The following is a 19,747-nucleotide window of genomic DNA, read 5'->3' on the forward strand; positions in this document are numbered from 1 at the left end:
GGAAGAAAATGAGCTCATCAGTGATAGGCAACATGGTTTTGTGCAGGGAAGGTCATGTCTTACCAACTTAATAGAATTCTTTGAGGAAGTGACAAAGTTGATTGATGAGGGAAGGGCTGTAGATGTCATATACATGGACTTCAGTAAGGCGTTTGATAAGGTTCCCCATAGTAGGGTGATGGAGAAAGTGAAGTCGCATGGGGTCCAGTGTGTACTAGCTAGATGGATAAAGAACAGGCTGGGCAACAGGAGACAGAGAGTAGTAGTGGAAGGGAGTTTCTCAAAATGGAGACGTGTGACCAGTGGTGTTCCACAGGGATCCGTGCTGAGACCACTGTTGTTTGTGATATACATAAATGATTTGGAGGAAAGTATAGGTGGTCTGATTAGCAAGTTTGCAGATGACACTAAGATTGGTGGAGTAGCAGATAGTGAAGGGGACTGTCAGAGAATACAGCAGAATATAGATAGCCTGGAGAGTTGGGCAGAGAAATGGCAGATGGAGTTCAATCAGGGCAAATGCGAGGTGATGCATTTTGGAAGATCCAATTCAAGAGTGAACTATACAGTAAATGGAAAAGTCCTGGGGAAAATTGATGTACAGAGAGATTTGGGTGTTCAGGTCCATTGTTCCCTGAAGGTGGCAACGCAGGTCAATAGAGTGGTCAAGAAGGCATACGGCATGCTTTCCTTCATCGGACGGGGCATTGAGTACAAGAGTTGGCAGGTCATGTTACAGTTGTATAGGACTTTGGTTCGGCCACATTTGGAATACTGCGTGCAGTTCTGTTCGCCACATTACCAAAAGGATGTGGATGCTTTGGAGAGGGTGCAGAGGAGGTTCACCAGGATGTTGCCTGGTATGGAGGGCGCTAGCTATGAAGAGAGGTTGAGTAGATTAGGATTATTTTCATTAGAAAGATGGAGGTTGAGGGGGGACCTGATTGAGGTGTACAAAATCATGAGAGGTATAGACAGGGTGGATAGCAAGAAACTTTTTCCCAGAGTGGGGGATTCAATTACGAGGGGTCATGAGTTCAAAGTGAGAGGGGAAAAGTTTAGGGGGGATATGCGTGGAAAGTTCTTTACGCAGAGGGTGGTCGGTGCCTGGAATGCGTTGCCAGCGGAGGTGGTAGACGCGGGCAAGATAGCGTCTTTTAAGATGTATCTAGACAGATACATGAATGGGTAGGAAGCAAAGAGATACAGACCCTTAGAAAATAGGCGGCATGTTTAGGTAGAGGATCTGGATCGGCGCAGGCATGGAGGGCCGAAGGGCCTCTTCCTGTGCTGTAATTTTCGTTGTTCTTTGACACTTAGAAAATCGTAATGCAATCAGGCAGAGTCAACATGGTTTTATGAAAGGGAAGTCGTGTTTGATAAATTTATTAGAGTTCTTTGAGGATGTAACAAGCAGGGTGGATAAAGGGGAAACAGTAGATGTAGTTTATTTGGATTTCCAAAAGGCATTCGATAAGGTTCCAAATAAAAGGTTACTACACAAGAAAAGAGCTCATGATATTGGGGGTAATATATTAGCAGGATAAATGGGGCACTTTCAGGTTGGCAAGCTGGAACTAGTCAGTGCCACAGGGATCAATGCTGGGGCCTCAACTGTTTACGATCTATATTGATGACTTGGAGGAAGGGACTGAGTGCATTGTAGACAAATTTGGGGATGATACAAAGATAGGTAGGAAAGCAAGGCGTGAGGAGGAGATAAAGGCCAGGATTTTATCTGGGTAATGGGGGGTCTCGACTTCCAGAAAAAGCGACGCTGAGAGCCCCGCATTGCCTCTTCTGTGGGAAGTCCACCGAATCTAGTGGACAGAGGCAGGCCTTCCATGGGATCAAGGACCCTGACACCAGAGGTCCCGCCCTGCTGCCAGTGCAGCAGCTATCCGGGGCCCAGGACCGGTGCTGGGTGCAGGGCACAGGTAGGTCAAGACGGGAGGGCTGCGGGAGAGGGGGGTTGTAGGGAGGTCGTTAGCAAGGGCAGCGGGGGGGTGGCTCTCAGTGGGCCCCCCCTTCCCGATGCTGGGTCCCTTTTTCAGGCACTAAGTGCTTTTTAACGAGGGACTTCCACCCTCCCCCGAAGCCATCAGGCAGCCCAAACAGCTGTGCATCCCGTTAATTACAGCAGCGATAGGACAAGGCCCTTAATTGAACATTCATTGCCCTGTTAACGGCCTCAATTTGCAGTGGGGAGGGAAGGCCTTTCACAGACCTTCCCACCCTGGACTTGATTTTGCCAGAGGTGGGAAGGTGGCAGGTTCCACTCCCTCCCCCCTCCGCCACCCCCCCCCCCCCCCCCCCACCCCCGATGGTATGCTCTTCCCACCTCCAAACCTGCTGTGGGGGGAGCATAAAAAATGTTTTTTATTCTTTCATCGGATGTGGGCGTCGCTGGCCAGGCCAACATTCATTGCCCATCTGTAATTGCCCTTGACGTGAGTGGGTTACTAGACCATTTCAGAGGGCAGTTAAGAGTCAACCACATTTGCTGTGGGGCTGGAGTCACATGTAGGCCAGACCGAGTAAGGACGGCAGGTTCCCTTCCCTAAAGGACAACCAGATGGGTTTTTATGACAATAGATGATAGTTTCATGGCATTATTATTGAGATGAGTTTTCAATTCCAAATTTTTGTTGATTAACTGACTTTAAATTCCACCAGCTGCTGTGGTGGGATTTGAACCCATGTCCCCAGGGCATTAGCCTGGGCTTCTGGATTACTAGTCTAGTGACATTACCACTACGCCACCGTCTCCCCAAAGTGTCTCCAAAGAGATATAGATAGATTAGATTAGATTAGAGATACAGCACTGAAACAGGCCCTTCGGCCCACCGAGTCTGTGCCGAACATCAACCACCCATTTATACTAATCCTGCACTAATCCCAGATTCCAACCAAACATCCCCACCTGTCTCTATATTTCCCTACCACCTACCTATACTAGTGATAATTTATAATGGTCAATTTACCTACCAACCTGCAAGTCTTTTGGCTTGTGGGAGGAAACCGGAGCACCATCGGAGAAAACCCATGCAGACACAGGGAGAAAATTTGGCAGATGCAGTATAATGTGGGAAAATGTGAGGTTGTCCACTTTGGCAGGAAGAATAGAAAAGCAGAATATTATTTACATGAGAGAGAGAGAGTGCAGAAATCTGCGATACGGGAATCACAAAAAGTTAGCATGCAGGTACAGCAAATAATTAGGAAGGCAAATGGAAAATTGGCCTTTGTTGCTAGCGGGGAGGTGGGGTGGAGTATAAAAGTAGGGAAGTCTTGCCAAAACTGTACAGGGCATTGGTGAGACCACACCTAGAGTATTGAGTACAGTTTTGGTCTCCCTATTTAATGAGGGATATACTTGCATTGGAAGCAGTTCAGGGAAGGTTCACTAGGCTGATTCTAGGATGAAGAGTTTGTCTTATGAGGAAAGGTTGAGCAGGTTGGGCCTATACTCATTGGAGTTTAGAAGATTGAGAGGTGATCTTATTGAAACATATAAGATTCTGAGGGAGCTTGACAGGGTAGATGCTGAGAGGATGTTTCCCCTCGTGGGGAATCTAGAACTAGGGGGCACAGTTTCAAATTAAGAGGTACTTTACAGTAAACGGAGTACCTTTGCAAGCATAGTCACTGTTGTAATGTAGGAAACGAGACAACCTATTTGCACACAGCAAGATCCCACAAACAGCAATGTGTTAATGACCTGTTTTTTTAGTGATGTTGGTTGAGGGCTAAATATTAGCCAGGAGAGTGGGGAGAATTCCTCTACTCTTCTTCAAAATTGTGGCTGTGGAATCATTTACACCCGCCTGAGCTGTCTGATAAAGTGTCAACCGGAGGAGAAAGTTGCAATGGGACATTGATAGATTAATTGAGTGGGTAGAGTTGTGTCAGCTGGTGTTCAGCGTGGGGGAAGTGTGGGGTCATCTGCTTTGGACATGAGAAAGATGGGTCAGAGTATTTTCTAAATGGTGAGAGACTGGGAATTGTGGATGAGCAGGAGATACAGGTATAAAAAGCCAACAAAAAGGCCAGTGGAATGTTGTTCCTTATCTGAAGCAGCTGGAATATAACCAGAAGGAAGTTATACATCAGCTGTACACAGCATTGGACAGATTCCACCAGACTCAGAGAAGTTCTTGCTTGGGAAATTATGCTTTAATTCGAGGAGACACCAGGACAATTCGGAAGGTTCTGGCAACCTTACTGTTGTCTGAATGATTTACAACATGGATGCCTCGTTCTACGGACTGCGCAGGAGCACCTGCCCAGCCTGTTGGTTTGAGAAGCCTTTGTTTTAGGCCCCATTTAGAGGGTTGGTTTCCTTTTTTGCCCGACAATGAAGACTAACTCACCCAGCATGTCCTCCGAGACGGGCGCACGTAGGATGTCCCCAGTGAACTCGCAGGCTGTCAACTTGGCATCAATGCCAGACGTCCCTTCGAACACCTGCAGAACAAAATATCAGTCATTAAAAAAGCTTGGGGTGCATGTGGTGGGGTAGTGGGGAAAGAGGGAGGGAGACCAGGCAGGGAAGCAGCAGTCAGTGTGAATCAGATAAAAGTGAACACCAGGGCAAGGCAGTCTGCTGCAAGAGTACAATAGAGAGAAAGAGAGAGAGAATAAAAGGACTGTGTCTGACCCACTATCCCACCCGACAACAACAACTCGCATTGATATAGCAACTTCACAGGAGCATTATCAGACAAAGTTAGACACTGAGCCACACAAGGAGATATTAGGACAGGTGACCAAAAGCTTGGTCAAAGAGGTAGGGTTTAAGAAATGCCTTAAGGGAGGATAGAGATGGAGAAGTTTGGAGAGGGAATTCCGGAGCTTAGGGCCCAGGCAGCTGAAGGTACAGCCTCCAATGGTGGAGTGATTAAAATTGAGTCTGCTCAAGTGGCCAGAATTAGATGAACACAAAGAACTCAGAGAGCTGGAGGAAATTACAGAGATAGGGAGGGGCCAGGCCATGGAAGGATTTGAAAACAAGGATAAGAATTTTAAAATTGAGGTTTTGCCATCCTACGAGCCAACGTAGGACAGCGAGCACAAGATGGGAGACCGGCCAGGAGAACATTGGAATGGTCGAGTCCGTGAGGTAACAAAAGCATGGATGATGGGCTGAGGCACGGGCAGAGAGGGCGATGTTATGCAGGTGGAAATAGGTGGTCGTAGTGATGGAGAGGGTATGGGGTTAGAAACCAACAACATTCAAGAAGCTCGACACCATCCAGGACAAAGCAGCCCACTTGATTGGCACCCCATCCACTACCTTCAACATTCACTCCCTCCACCACCGACACACAGTGGCAGCAGTGTGTACCATCTACAAGATGCACTGCAGCAATGCACCAAGGCTCCTTAGACAGCACCTTCCAAACCTGCGACCTCTACCAACTAGATGGACAAGGGCAGCAAATACATGGGAACACCACCACCTGCAAGTTCCCCTCCAAGTCACACACCATCCTGACTTGGAACTATATCGCCGTTCCTTCACTGTCGCTGGGTCAAAATCCTGGAACTCCCTTCCTAACAGCACTGTGGGTGTACCTACCCCACATGGACTGCAGCAGTTCAAGGAGGCAGCTCACCACCACCTTCTCAAGGGCAATTAGGGATGGGCAATAAATGCTGGCCTGGCCAGCGACGCCCACATCCCATAAATGAATTTTAAAAATCTCAGGTCAGGGTCAAATGGGACACAGAGTTTGCAAACTGTCTGGTTCAGTACATCGACAGCAATCTTCCCTGTTGGAATTGGTCAGCACCAGTTTTAATCTCTCCTCTCCAGTTAACTCTGTCTCCTTGCCAGTCCTGGCTGCCAGCAGGGAGTGAGCAGTGCGTGAGAACCAATGGCTAATTCTGTGGAAACCCCATGCCGGAAGCGAAGGTCATAGGTCAACACGCCGACTGTTGAGTTACCTGAACAACAGCCTTAGATCCAACCACCTCCAACACCTGCCCACTTCTCTCACTCTTATCAGGGAGGGTGAAGTTAACGATCTCTGCATATTTGGGGAACTGCAAGAAAGGAATGAATAAAGAGGTGTGAATTGCAAGGGTTGGACATGGAACACAACATTTTTTATTCGCGTCCGAACTCTAAACTGGACATTGGGAGTCATACAGATTTAAGCTGCACTCCAGCAATGAATGGGCCGACAACACTGACAGTTTAACTGCACTGTGCAATTATCCAGTATATGGAGGTACTGAAGGGTCTGAGGTGATTCTCAACAACAAGCAAATCCTCTAGAGGGGGGAAACCACATGGAGGCACTGACAGGCAGTTATATACCTAACCTTGGTTTTTTTTCTTTTTTTTCTAACCCCGTTTTTTTTTTCTCTAACCCCCGTTTTTTTTTTTTTTCTTTTATATATTTTTTGACGAGGGGGCCTTTATTCCTCAGGCCCCCATTATATATTTTTTATATGTCGAGGGGGCCTTTATTTCTCAGGCCCCCTTTATATACACACTTATATTTTTAAAATAACTTTATTAAAACCAGATTAATAAACAAAAAAAACTCAAATTAAAATGCCATTCTCGGCGTCGACGATGCACTCCAGTCCCTGCGGTGCCCACCGGTCGCGGAAGGCCTCAAGCGTACCGGTGGACACCGCATGCTCCTTTTCCAGGGACACCCAGGCGCGAACGTAACCGCGGAAGAGGGGCAGGCAATCGGGGAGGACGGACCCCCCGACGGCCCGCAACCTGGACCTGTGAATTGCCACCTTGGCCAGGCCCAGGAGCAGACCGATGAGGAGATCCTCCTCCCGGCCCAATCCCCTCCGCACCGGGTGCCCAAAGATCAGGAGCGTGGGACTGAAGTGCAGCCAGAATTTGAGGAGCAGCCCCTTCAGATACTCAAATAGGGGCTGCAACCTCGCACACTCCATATAAATGTGGAACACGGACTCGTCCAGGCCGCAGAAAGTACAGGTGGCCTGGGAGTCCGTGAACCTACTTAAAAGTCTATTGCACGGGACTGCTCTGTGCAGCACCCTCCATCCCAAGTCCCCGATGTAAAGGGGGAAGACTCCCGTGTAGAGAGACCTCCATCGGGGTTTCCCCTCGCCGCCAGATGGCAACGCGGACCGCCAGGGCGTGTCCAGCCGGCTGACGAGGGCGAGGAAGTGGAGAGTGTGCAGGAGCAGCCCGTACAGGAAACCCCTCCGCGCCGATTGGAATGGCACGGAGGGCATTTCCGAGAGGCGGCTCGGGTTGTGCGGGACCGGCTCCCGAGGAGGGTTTCGGGGCCTGGATCCGATGAGCAGTTCCGGCCGAGCGGGGGTCAGCTCGGCCGGGATCGCTCCGCACTCCCGAGCCCCCTCGCCACCCGCAGTGAGGGACGTCCCGGGGGTTTTGGCTACTCCTCTGCCCGGCGGACCGTCCCCGGAGTCGGCCGCCCGGACAGCCGAGGCGCTCTCCTCCGCCGCGGGGGAGTACCCTGACTGGAGGTGACCATGTTCCAGACTCGGAATAGATCCCGGTAAAAGACAGGCAACTCCCTCAGAGATGCGCGGCTAACGGATTCCACCGGGAGCTGCGTGTCGTCTTGAAGGCAGTGACACTGGCGGAAAAAATACGTCGCCAGCGCCCACCATCTGGGAGGACGCTTGACGTACAAGTATCTCTGCAGGGTTCGAAGGCGGAGAGTCGCAGCCTGGGTGCGGACGCACACCAGCGACTGACCACCCTCCTCAATCGGGAGACTCAGGACCGCGGCAGAGACCCAGTGTTTCCTCTTGCCCCAGAAGAAATCGACGAGTTTCTTCTGGATCTTGGTGGCGAATACAGGGGGCGGGGCCAAAGTGACCAACCGGTACCACAACATGGAGGCCACCAGTTGGTTTATGACCAACGCTCGGGCTCTGTAGGAAAGCACTCGGAGCAGTCCTGTCCAGCGCCCCAGCCGAGCGGTGACTTTCGCCTCCAACACCTGCCAGTTTGCCGGCCAGGCTTCCTCAGCGGGGCTAAGGTGGACTCCCAGATAGAGGAGGTGCGTGGTGCTCCACGCAAAAGGTGTCATCGCCTACGGCAGGGAGTCCACCCGCCACTGACCAACCAGGAGTCCGGAACATTTCTCCCAATTGATCCTCGCGGAGGACGCGGCAGAAAAGGTCTGCTGGCAGTCGCGCATCCTCCGCAAGTCAACGGGATCTGTGATTGCGAGGAGCACGTCGTCGGCGTAAGCCGAGAGGACGACCCGCATGGCTGGCTCGCGCAGAGCCAATCCCGTCAACCTCCTGCGAAGCAGGCACAGGAAGGGCTCCACGCAGATGGTATACAATTGGCCGGTCATGGGGCATCCCTGACGCACTCCTCTCCCAAAGCGAAGGGGCGCCGTCAAGGACCCGTTAACTTTGACTAGACACTCTGCGGCGGCGTATAAAAGTCGGACCCGGGCCACAAAATGCGGCCCGAGTCCAAAAGCGCGCAGAGTCCCGAAAAGGTAATCGTGATCCACCCTGTCGAACGCCTTCTCCTGATCGAGGGAGAGAAAGGCGACCGACTGACCAGTCCTCTGGGAAAGATGGATCAAGTCTCGGACCAGGTGGATGTTGTCCTGGATGGACCGGCCCGGGACCGTGTAGTACTAGTCGGGGTGGATCATGTGGGCCAGCACGGAGCCCAGGCGGGGAGACATAGCCCGGGAAAAGATCTTATAATCCGTGCTGAGGAGGGAGACCGGACGCCAGTTTTTAAGCAGGTGGAGATCGCCCCTCTTCGGCAGCAGGACGATGACCGCCCTGCGCCACGAGAGGGGCATCTCCCCGGTCGCCAGGCTTTCCCCCAGGACCCGCGCGTAATCGTCCCCCAGGACGTCCCAGAACGCCCTGAGGAACTCCACGGTCAACCCATCCAGCCCTGGGGATTTGCCCCTCGAGAGCTGGTGGAGGGCGCCAGTCAGCTCCGCCAACGTGAGCGGAGCCTCCAATCCTTCGGCGCCCTCCGGGCTGACCTGCGGCAGGTCCTCCCACAAAACTCTGCGCGCATCCTCGCTGGACGGATCCGGAGAGAACAACGCACTGTAATAAGTACGGACCAGGAGGCCCATTCCCTCCGGATCCGTGATGGAGGATCCGTCGTCGGCCAGCAGCTCGACGAGCTGCTTACGGACCCCCCGCCATTTTTCCAGCTAGTAGAAGAAGGGTGAGGCGCGGTCCAAATCTTCCAGGATCTGGATCCGCGACCTCACATACGCGCCTCGGGACCCTATGAGCTGCAGGTCCCTCAGCGTGCCCTTCTTCTCTTTGTACGCCTGCCACAGGGCCGGGTCCATGACGGCATGACAGAGGGGGGACTCCAAGTCGAGTACCTCCCTCTCAAGGCGCCCCATCTCGGCTTCCCGCCTCTTGGTCGACCCCTTCGCGTACTCCTGACAGAAGACGCGGATGTGAGTCTTGCCCACATCCCACCATAGCCTCAAGGAGGGGAAGCCCCCCTGCTTCCTTCTCCAGTCGGCCCAGAATCGACAGAACGAGTCCCGAAATCGCACGTCCTCCAGCAGCCGGTTGTTAAAGTGCCAGTACGCGGACCCCGCCCGCGTGCGTAGCGGAGTGAACTCCGCCCACACCAGGTGGTGGTCCGAGCACGGCACCAGCCGCATGGATGCCGCCGAGACGCGGGAGACGTACGCCTGCGAAATGTAGAGGCGGTCGATTCGCGACCCCCCTCCTCCAGACCTCCACGTGAAGGCGCTGGAGTCGGGATGGAGATTCCGCCAGACGTCCACCAAGTTAAGGGAGCTGATCAGTCCCCTCAACTTCTCCACCGACGCTTGGCCGCGCTGGGGACCGGAGCGATCCCCCACCTCGAGGGTGCAGTTAAAATCCCCCCCCAAGGATGATGCACTCGCCGCTATCGATGGAGCTCAAGAGAGCGGACGCTTCTTCAAAGAAGCGCGCTTGCAACGTGCCGGGCCTGGGCGCGTACACGTTCACAAAGTGGAGCGGCACGCTACCCAGGCGAACGGCAAGGTGGAGCAAGCGGCCCGGCACTAGCTCCTTGAGCCCCAAGATCTCCGGCTGAAAAGTCGGGGCCAACAAGATAGCCACCCCACTAGAAATAGGGGTGAGGTGACTCATGTAGACCCCACCTTGCCACTCCAGGAGCCAGGTGGCTTCGTCTCCCGGAACGGTGTGGGTTTCCTGCAGAAAGCTCACCGCGTATCTCCCTTCCCCAAGGACTGAGAGATTGTGAAATCTGCGGTGAGACCCCCTGCTGCCGTTGATGTTGAGGCTGGCTCTGGTTATCTTCATGTCAAAGGTACTTAAAACCCATCACCAACAGCTCACTGTGAGGAGGGAGAGGAAGTGCACCTGGCCTTCCACTCCCCCAGCAACCCATTGAGGAACACATTAAACCGGCGCCTCTCAACCAGTTTCACGCCCGCGCGCTTGCCCGTTATCTTCAGGGCAGCACGGACGGACTGGATGATCAGCGCCAGATTCGACCAACGGTCGAGGGCCAGCTGAACTTTATTGCGGCAGCCCCTGCAAACCGCGAGGAAATCCCGGAGTTCCGCCGTGGGGATGAGAGGAGATTCGGTGGGAGGCACGAGGGACTCCACCACCTCACTGGCGATGGAATCAATATCATCCTCCGTGCCCCACAGCGAATCCCCATCCTCCTCCGGGTCGTCACCGCCAGCGGCCGACACATCCACCACACACTGTGGGGCGGACGTCCCAGCCGTGCCAGCTGGTCCCGCCTCCGTCACGATCCCACCCCCAGGATCGATGGCGGAGGAGTCCTCTCTGGGTTCTATTGTAAAACTGGGGTCTGTGGGCGCCAGCAGCCCAGGACCCCCCTCCACCTCCGTCCCCAGGCCAATGAGTGGTCCAGGGGAGACAGACGTTCCCGACTCCGGAGCCCAGACCGGAGGCGGAGGGAGGAGGCTATCTCCCGCTCCGCCAGCACCCACAGGCCCAGCAGATGGGGCAGCATTCTCAGTTATAACCGGTCTTACGAACATGCCCCACCCCCTTACAGACATGGCACCGCAGCCCATCCAAGGTCCAGAAGACGCAGTAGGCCGTCCCCTGGAACTCGACATTAAAGTGGCCCTCTGTAACCTCCTCCCGCGCCAGCTGCATGAATAAGGAGTACACGTGTCGGAGGCTGTTCTCCCGAAGACCGAGCGGGACTGGGGTGAGCCCCGTCTTTACCTCCCCCAGATGGTGCAGGTGGGGAAGGAGGAGCTCACCAGGAAGGAAGGGCGGGACGTTGGATAAAATGACCCTTTGCGCAGTGGCCTCCAGGGGGTTCACTGGCAGAAAGGTCCCGCCCACAGTGATCCCCTTGCTCAAAGCCAGGGACACTGCCAGCTTGGTCTTCAGGAATAACACTGCCTTCCCGTACATTTTAGAGGCTGCAACAATGGCCGAAGGGCCGACAACCTCAGCCATTGCTTTCACACATGCCTCAATAGTCATGTTCGAGTGGACGCAGCTCTTGACTCCATGCTTAGATGTTATTAATGCAAATGGTGACGGGGCAACAGGTGCAGCTGCAGGAGCCGCAGCAGCATATGAACGGGAAGGCCCCGCCACCGGCGAAGAGGGGCTTGCCATGGGGTCGCAGAGCTATGCCCACCCCCAAGAAACAAAGCACACGACAGCTTTCTTTAACACAAGCAATATGATGGGGGAGAGGGGGATGGGAATAGAGGAGGATAGGGCTGAAAAGGACAAGGAGAGGAAAGGATAGGTGGCCGAGTGATGGAAGAGAGAGAACAGCTGCAAGGATGTTACACTTCAATTGGTGGTTGGAGCACCTTCCTGCAGAGTCGACAGTCCACTCTTCCAGTTAGGGGAGGGCTCTTCACCCGGGTCGGTTAGAGCCGCCCGGTTCTCTCCCTTTTCTGTTGTTGTATAAGGATTTTCTTCAGCCGGGCAGCTCCAGCCGTCCCGAGCCACACAGTTGGGGGTGGGGAGGGAGCCCCTTTTGTGCAGGCTGGCAGATAAACACAAGAGTTAGTACAGGGGCTCCCTATAGGATTTGGCAGCCCCACCCCTGGATCTTCCGGTGCCTCCTCCCTCCCCCAACAGTCCAAACAACCAACAGTTCTCTGGTGCTCCAACACCCACCTCTCCAAAATGACTCTCAGGTCTTCTTAGTCTTGAAAAAGTGCAACAGTTCCACAGTAAATACTGCTGTCTCCACTCTACAGTCACCTCTCTGCAGTAACTCCAGTCTCCTCTCTCCTCTCCAGTTGCAGTTGCAGCAACACAGGTGCAGCTGCTCCCCCTGATTGCAGATAGGAAGTGTTCCAAATTGACCAGCCAATCCCCATGCTGTACCTGTCCTGGGAGTGTTTAATGGGACAGTGTGGAGGGAGCTTTACTCTGTATCTAACCCGTGCTGTACCTGCACTAGGAGTATGGAATTAGAATATAAAACTGTTTCTCAGTGCACCAATTAGCTATCAGCTGCTGTACCTCTCAGGATTGCGGTGTGTGAGGCCCTGGCTGAGGATTTACACTGTGTTGATCAACAGTTGCTCCTGCTGACTAAACAAGAGTGACATCTCTCACACTGGCCCAGTAATTACCTCGCTGCCCCTGCCTCACGCATCATTACCTCAAACGCCTCTTGATCAGGAAGTGATGTTGCTTATGGCCCCTTAATGAATGAGCTGCACAGTAAAACGGAACAATGGAACCACAGCTCGAACTAACGTGTCGAAGTTCTGGGCTCAGAGACGCGCAGGGAAGAAAAACAATGTTTGTCCTGTGCCCTCCATGCACTGTTTCACTCTGGTCAGATTGAGCTGTCGAAACATCACCGTACCTTAACATTGTCCAGCACCACCAATGGTCCATTCACCGCCGAGATGGTTCTGTAGGCTGCAGAGAGGAAGAGGAAGAGTTTAAATTCTCTGGGAGGGTGAGGAGGAATAGCAGAGAGAGGTTACAGGCAGCATCACACTGCCAGTTTTAACGTCCATTCAATCTGACATGCACAGCCACCATATCTGTAAAGGTCATGAACTGCCCAGCAGGACCTCTCAGTACAGGGCCTCTTGTGCACACACATCTGTGCGGCACCCCATCGCGATCCAGCCTCGCTAACGATTCCGATCTTTTCCCCAAAGAAATTCCCAAAGACCTGCCGGCATTGTTGAGAGTTGGGATTGGCACAGGATTTCCTGACCGGTGATTCCATGCAGCGTGAAGGGCCATTAACACTTGAAGGGCAAACAACTTGCTATCCAAGATTTCACTTATCAATGATTATCAATGTGTGGCAACACCACAATAGTTCAACATGGTCCAACACCAGCACAGCTGTTCAGGTTAAGCTTCAGTGAGTGGAACTCTCACTCCCATCGGCTGAATCTTTGGGCCCTGCCGAAGTTAGTAACAGATTCAGAGGGGCCCGAAAATTCCGAGGCTGGCCTGCACACCAGCTTTCCGACCCCATTCCCGACATCAGCCATTTTAGCTGACATGGGTTCGGGACCCAGGAAATTGATTAAAACCCTAATTAACTTAATCAATTAATAAGAACAAAGAACAAAGAAAATTGCAGCACAGGAACAGGCCCTTCGGCCCTCCAAGCCTGCCCTGATCCGAATCCTCTACCTAAACCTGTCGCCTATTTTCTAAGGGTCTGTATCTCTTTGCTTCCTGCCCATTCATGTATCTGTCTAGATACATCTTAAAAGACGCTATCGTGCCCGCGTCTACCACCTCCGCTGGCAACGCGTTCCAGGCACCCACCACCCTCTGCGTAAAGAACTTTCCACGCATATCCCCCCTAAATTTTTCCCCTTTCACTTTGAACTCGTGACCCCTAGTATTTGAATCCCCCACTCTGAGAAAAAGCTTCTTGCTATCCACCCTGTCTATACCTCTCATGATTTTGTACACCTCAATCAGATCCCCCCTCAACCTCCGCCTTTCTAATGAAAATAATCCTAATCTACTCAACCTCTCTTCATAGCTAGCGCCCTCCATACCAGGCAACATCCTGGTGAACCTCCTCTGCACCCTCTCCAAAGCATCTACATCCTTTTGGTAATGTGGCGACCAGAACTGCACGCAGTATTCCAAATGTGGCCAAACCAAAGTCCTATACAACTGTAACATGACCTGCCAACTCTTGTACTCAATACCCCGTCCGATGAAGGAAAGCATGCCGTATGCCTTCTTGACCACTCTATTGACCTGCGTTGCCACCTTCAGGGAACAATGGACCTGAACACCCAAATCTCTCTATCCATCAATTTTCCCCAGGACTTTTCCATTTACTGTATAGTTCACTCTTGAATTGGATCTTCCAAAATGCATCACCTCGCATTTACCCTGATTGAACTCCATCTGCCATTTCTCTGCCCAACTCTCCAATCTATCTATATTCTGCTGTATTCTCTGACAGTCCCCTTCACTATCTGCTACTCCACCAATCTTAGTGTCATCTGCAAACTTGCTAATCAGACCACCTATACTTTCCTCCAAATCATTTATGTATATCACAAACAACAGTGGTCCCAGCACGGATCCCTGTGGAACACCACTGGTCACACGTCTCCATTTTGAGAAACTCCCTTCCACTGCTACTCTCTGTCTCCTGTTGCCCAGCCAGTTCTTTACCCATCTAGCTAGTACACCCTGGATCCCATGCGACTTCACTTTCTCCATCAGCCTACCATGGGGAACCTTATGAAACGCCTTACTGAAGTCCATGTATATGACATCTACAGCCCTTCCCTCATCAATCAACTTTGTCACTTCCTCAAAGAATTCTATTAAGTTGGTAAGACATGACCTTCCCTGCACAAAACCATGTTGCCTATCACTGATAAGCCCATTTTCTTCCAAATGGGAATAGATCCTATCCCTCAGTATCTTCTCCAGCAGCTTCCATAACACTGACGTCAGGCTCACCGGTCTATAATTACCTGGATTATCCCTGCTACCCTTCTTAAACAAGGGGACAACATTAGCAATTCTCCAGTCCTCCGGGACCTCACCCGTGTTTAAGGATGCTGCAAAGATATCTGTTAAGGCCCCAGCTATTTCCTCTCTCGCTTCCCTCAGTAACCTGGGATAGATCCCATCCGGACCTGGGGACTTGTCCACCTTAATGCCTTTTAGAATACCCAACACTTCCTCCCTCCTTATGCCAACTTGACCGAGAGTAATCAAACATCAGTCCCGAACCTCAACATCCGTCATGTCCCTCTCCTCGGTGAATACCGATGCAAAGTACTCGTTTAGAATCTCACCCATTTTCTCTGACTCCACGCATAACTTTCCTCCTTTGTCCTTGAGTGTGCCAATCCTTTCTCTAGTTACCCTCTTGCTACTTATATATGAATAAAAGGCTTTGGGATTTTCCTTAACCTTGTTTGCTAAAGATATTTCATGACCCCTTTTAGCCCTCTTAATTCCTCATTTCAGATTGGTCCTACATTCCCGATATTCTTCCAAAGCTTCGTCTTTCTTCAGCCGCTTAGACCTTATGTATGCTTCCTTTTTCCTCTGAGCTAGTCTCGCAATTTCACCTGTCATCCATGGTATCCTAATCTTGCCATTTTTATCCCTCATTTTCACAGGAACATGTCTCTCCTTCACGCTAATCAACCTCTCTTTAAAAGCCTCCCACATATCAATCGTGGATTTACCTTCAAACAGCTGCTCCCAATCTACATTCCCCAGCTCCTGTCGAATTTTGGTATAGTTGGCCCTCCCCCAATTTAGCACTCTTCCTTTAGGACCACTCTCGTCTTTGTCCATGAGTATTCTAAAACTTACGGAATTGTGATCACTATTCCCAAAGTAGTCCCCTACTGAAACTTCAACCACCTGGCCAGGCTCATTCCCCAACACCAGGTCCAGTATGGCCCCTTCCCGAGTTGGACTATTTACATACTGCTCTAGAAAGCCCTCCTGGATGCTCCTTACAAATTCTGCTCCATCTGGACCTCTAACACTAAGTGAATCCCAGTCAATGTTGGGAAAATTAAAATCTCCTATCACCACCACCCTGTTGCTCCTACATCTTTCCATAATCTGTTTCCATATTTGTACCTCTATCTCACACTCGCTGTTGGGAGGCCTGTAGTACAGCCCCAACATTGTTGCCGCACCCTTCCTATTTCTGAGTTCTGCCCATATTGCCTCACAGCTCGAGTCCTCCATAGTGCCTTCCTTCAGCACAGCTGTGATATCCTCTTTGACCAGTAATGCAACTCCTCCACCCCTTTTACCTCCCTCTCTATCCCGCCTGAAGCAGGAGTAGTGTACCTAAACCAGAGGGAGGAGTTTACTGTATTTAGTTAGCATTTAGTATTTATAGTAGAAATCTAGCACGAGGGACCATATAGTTAATTGTAACATAATTTAGTAAGGATTGAATAAGTATTTATTTTAAATTAATGTATTAATTAGTGCTAGAAATGACAGTTAGAGGGGTGAAGTGCTTCACCTGTGAGATGTGGGAAGTCCGTGACGCTTCCAGCATTCCGGATGACTACATCTGCAGGGAGTGTACCGAGTTGCAGCTCCTCACAGACCACATGGATCGGTTGGAGTGGCAACTGGATGCACTTAGGGGCATGCAGGTGGCAGAAAGCGTCATAGACAGGAGATTTAGAGACGTGGTTACAACCAAGGTGCAGGCAGTAAGATGGGTGACCACTAGAAGGGGCAGGCAGTCAGTGCAGGAATCCCCTGTGGCTATCCCCCTCTCTAACAAGTATACTGTCTTGGATACTGTTGGGGGGAAATGGCCTATCAGGGGAAAACAGCAGCAGCCAGAGCAGTGGCACCATGGCTGGCACTGTTGTTCAGCAGGGAGGGACAAATGGCAGAAGAGCAATAGTTATAGGGGACTCTATAGTCAGGGGCACAGATAGGCGCTTCTGTGGACGTGAAAGAGACTCCAGGATGGTGTGTTGCCTCCCTGGTGCCAGGGTCAAGGATGTCTCTGAACGGACAGGGGGCATTCTGAAAGGGGAGGGTGAACAGCCAGAGGTTGTGGTACACATCGGTACCAACGACATAGGCAGGAAGAGTGACGAGGCCCTGCAGGGGGAGTTTAGGGAGTTAGGTAGAAAGTTAAAAGACAGGACCTCTAGGGTTGTAATCTCTGGATTACTCCCTGTGCCACGTGCCAGTGAGGCTAGAAATAGGAAGATAGTGCAGCTAAACACGTGGCTGAACAGCTGGTGTAGAAGGGAGGGTTTCAGATATCTGGACCATTGGGATCTCTTGAGGGACAGATGGGACCTGTACAAGAAGGACGGGTTGCATCTAAACTGGAGGGGCACAAATATCCTGGCTGCGAGGTTTGCTAGCATCACTCGGGAGGGATTAAACTAGTGTGGCAGGGGAGTGGGAACCAGAGCAGTAGGACAGCAAGTGAAATAAATGGGGGGGATCTAGTAAATAAAGACAGTAAGACTAAGAGGAAGAGCAGGCAGGGAGATGTTGCTGAGCACAGCGGGACTGGTGGTCTGAAGTGCATTTGTTTCAATGCGAGAAGTATAACAGGTAAGGCAGATGAACTTAGAGCTTGGATTAGTACTTGGAACTATGATGTTGTTGCTTTTACAGACTTGGTTGAGGGAAGGACAGGATTGGCTGCTAAATGTTCCAGGATTTAAAAGCTTCAGGTGGGATAGAGAGGGATGTAAAAGGGGTGGGGGAGTTGCATTACTGGTTAAGGAGAATATCACAGCTGTACTGCGGGAGGACACCTCGGAGAGATCATGCAGCGAGACAATATGGGTGGAGCTCAGGAATAGGAAGGGTGCAGTCACGATGTTGGGGGTTTACTACAGGCCTCCCAACAGCCAGCGGGAGGTAGAGGAGCAGATATGTAGACAGATTTTGGAAAGATGTAAAGGTAACAGGGTTGTAGTGGTGGGTGATTTTAACTTCCCCAATATTGATTGGGACTCACTTAGTGCTCGGGGCTTGGAGGGGGCAGAATATGTAAGGAGCATCCAGGAGGGCTTCTTGAAACAATATGTAGACAGTCCAACTAGAGATGGGGCCGCACTGGACCTGGTATTGGGGAATGAGCCCGGCCGGGTGGTCGAAGTTTCAGTAGGGGAGCATTTCGGGAACAGTGACCATAATTCCATAAGTTTTAAGGTACTTGTGGATAAGGATAAGAGTAGTCCTCGGGTGAAGGTGCTAAACTGGGGGAAGGCTAATTATAACAATATTAGGCAGGAACTGAAGAATTTAGATTGGGGGCGGCTGTTTGAGGGTAAATCAACATCTGACATGTGGGAGTCTTTCAAACGTCAGTTGATTAGAATCCAGGACCAGCATGTTCCTGTGAGGAAGAAGGATAAGTTTGGCAAGTTTTGGGAACTTTGGATAACGAGGGATATTGTGAGCCCAATCAAAAAGAAAAAGGAAGCATTCGTAAGGGCTGGAAGGCTGGGAACAGACGAATCCCTTGAGGAATATAAAGACAGTAGGAAGGAACTTAAGCAAGGAGTCAGGAGGGCTAAAAGGGGTCATGAAAAGTCATTGGCAAACAGGATTAAGGATAATCCCAAGGCTTTTTATACGTATATAAAGAGCAAAAGGGTAACCAGGGAAAGGGTTGGCCCACTCAAGGGCAGAGAAGGGAATCTATGTGTGGAGCCAGAGGAAATGGGCAACGTGCTAAATGAGTACTTTGCATCGGTATTCACCAAAGAGAAGGACTTGGTGGATGATGAGTCTAGGGAAGGGAGTGTAGATAGTCTCAATCATCTCATTATCAAAAAGGAGGAGGTGTTGGGTGTCTTGCAAAGCATTAAGGTAGATAAGTCCCCAGGGCCTGATGGGATCTACCCCAGAATACTGAGGGAGGCAAGGGAAGAAATTGCTGGGGCCTTGTCAGAAATCTTTGCATCCTCATTGGCTACAGGTGAGGTCCCAGAGGACTGGAGAATAGCCAATGTTGTTCCTTTGTTTAAGAAGGGGATAACACAGTGTTTATTATACAATGACACACCGGGCGTTACTGGGTATAACATGGAATTGCAGTACAGAATAGGCTCTTTACACCACTAGGTCTGTATCAATCTTTGTGCTCCACACGTTCTCCTCCCACTTTATTTCTCACAATCTCATCTTCCCATGTTTCCAATCTGTTTTTATTTTAGTGACGTTGGTTGAGAAATCTATATTTTTGGGCACCAGGCCAGTGCTGAGTAAGGGGCAGTGATGGACTACGAGATGAAGGCAGTGAGGTGGCACACTGGTGGAACGCGAGGAGGACCGGTGGGCACAGTCAGTTTCTAGGAAGGGGTTAATTAGGTCTGGCTGAATCAGTGACTGACAGCCTCACGTTTTCATCTTTCACTTTCTCTTGTATTCTTGGTGTGGCTGGTTCACAGTTCAGTGACCCTTGGCTCACGTGACTGCGCAGGTGTGTTTGGGAACCCCAGTGGGCTGGCTCCTAATTAGTAGCATTGTGTCAGTTCCCCTGCCGGGGCTTTCCGCCCAGCCGGTCACCTCGCATCGAGCACCAACACTTGATGCCATTCGGCCATTGACACTTTGGACAATGGCTGTGTTTCTGGGGCGGGGGTAGGGAGGGGGGGAGAGTGGGAAGGAAGAGGAGAGGGGTGCAGTTCTTTACGATTGAAGAGGACAGAAAGCTACATGGCCTCGGCCTTCTCTGTATCCCCCAACAACTGACAGATGTGAGCCAAGGCCAGGTCAGAAAGCCGCAGCCCACTCGGTGTGTCCTTGGCCC

General features: G+C 51.3%; 1 protein-coding gene across 3 annotated transcripts in view; it reads right to left on the reverse strand.

Annotated features, from left to right (window-relative positions):
* The window catches only part of LOC137367617 (V-type proton ATPase subunit B, brain isoform-like), a 99,658-nt gene that overhangs the window by 47,209 nt on the left and 32,702 nt on the right, over nucleotides 1–19,747 (reverse strand). For all 3 annotated transcript variants that reach the window (XM_068028662.1, XM_068028660.1, XM_068028661.1), the window contains exons 2-4: nucleotides 12,827–12,882; nucleotides 5,950–6,048; nucleotides 4,374–4,467 (exon numbers count right to left, since the gene is read on the reverse strand). In XM_068028662.1, the coding sequence (XP_067884763.1) occupies nucleotides 4,374–4,467; nucleotides 5,950–6,048; nucleotides 12,827–12,882 (249 nt within the window). The remainder of the gene's footprint in view (nucleotides 1–4,373; nucleotides 4,468–5,949; nucleotides 6,049–12,826; nucleotides 12,883–19,747) is intronic.

This window comes from Heterodontus francisci, chromosome 1 (assembly GCF_036365525.1).
Source record: "Heterodontus francisci isolate sHetFra1 chromosome 1, sHetFra1.hap1, whole genome shotgun sequence".
NCBI classification, from domain to species: domain Eukaryota; kingdom Metazoa; phylum Chordata; class Chondrichthyes; order Heterodontiformes; family Heterodontidae; genus Heterodontus; species Heterodontus francisci.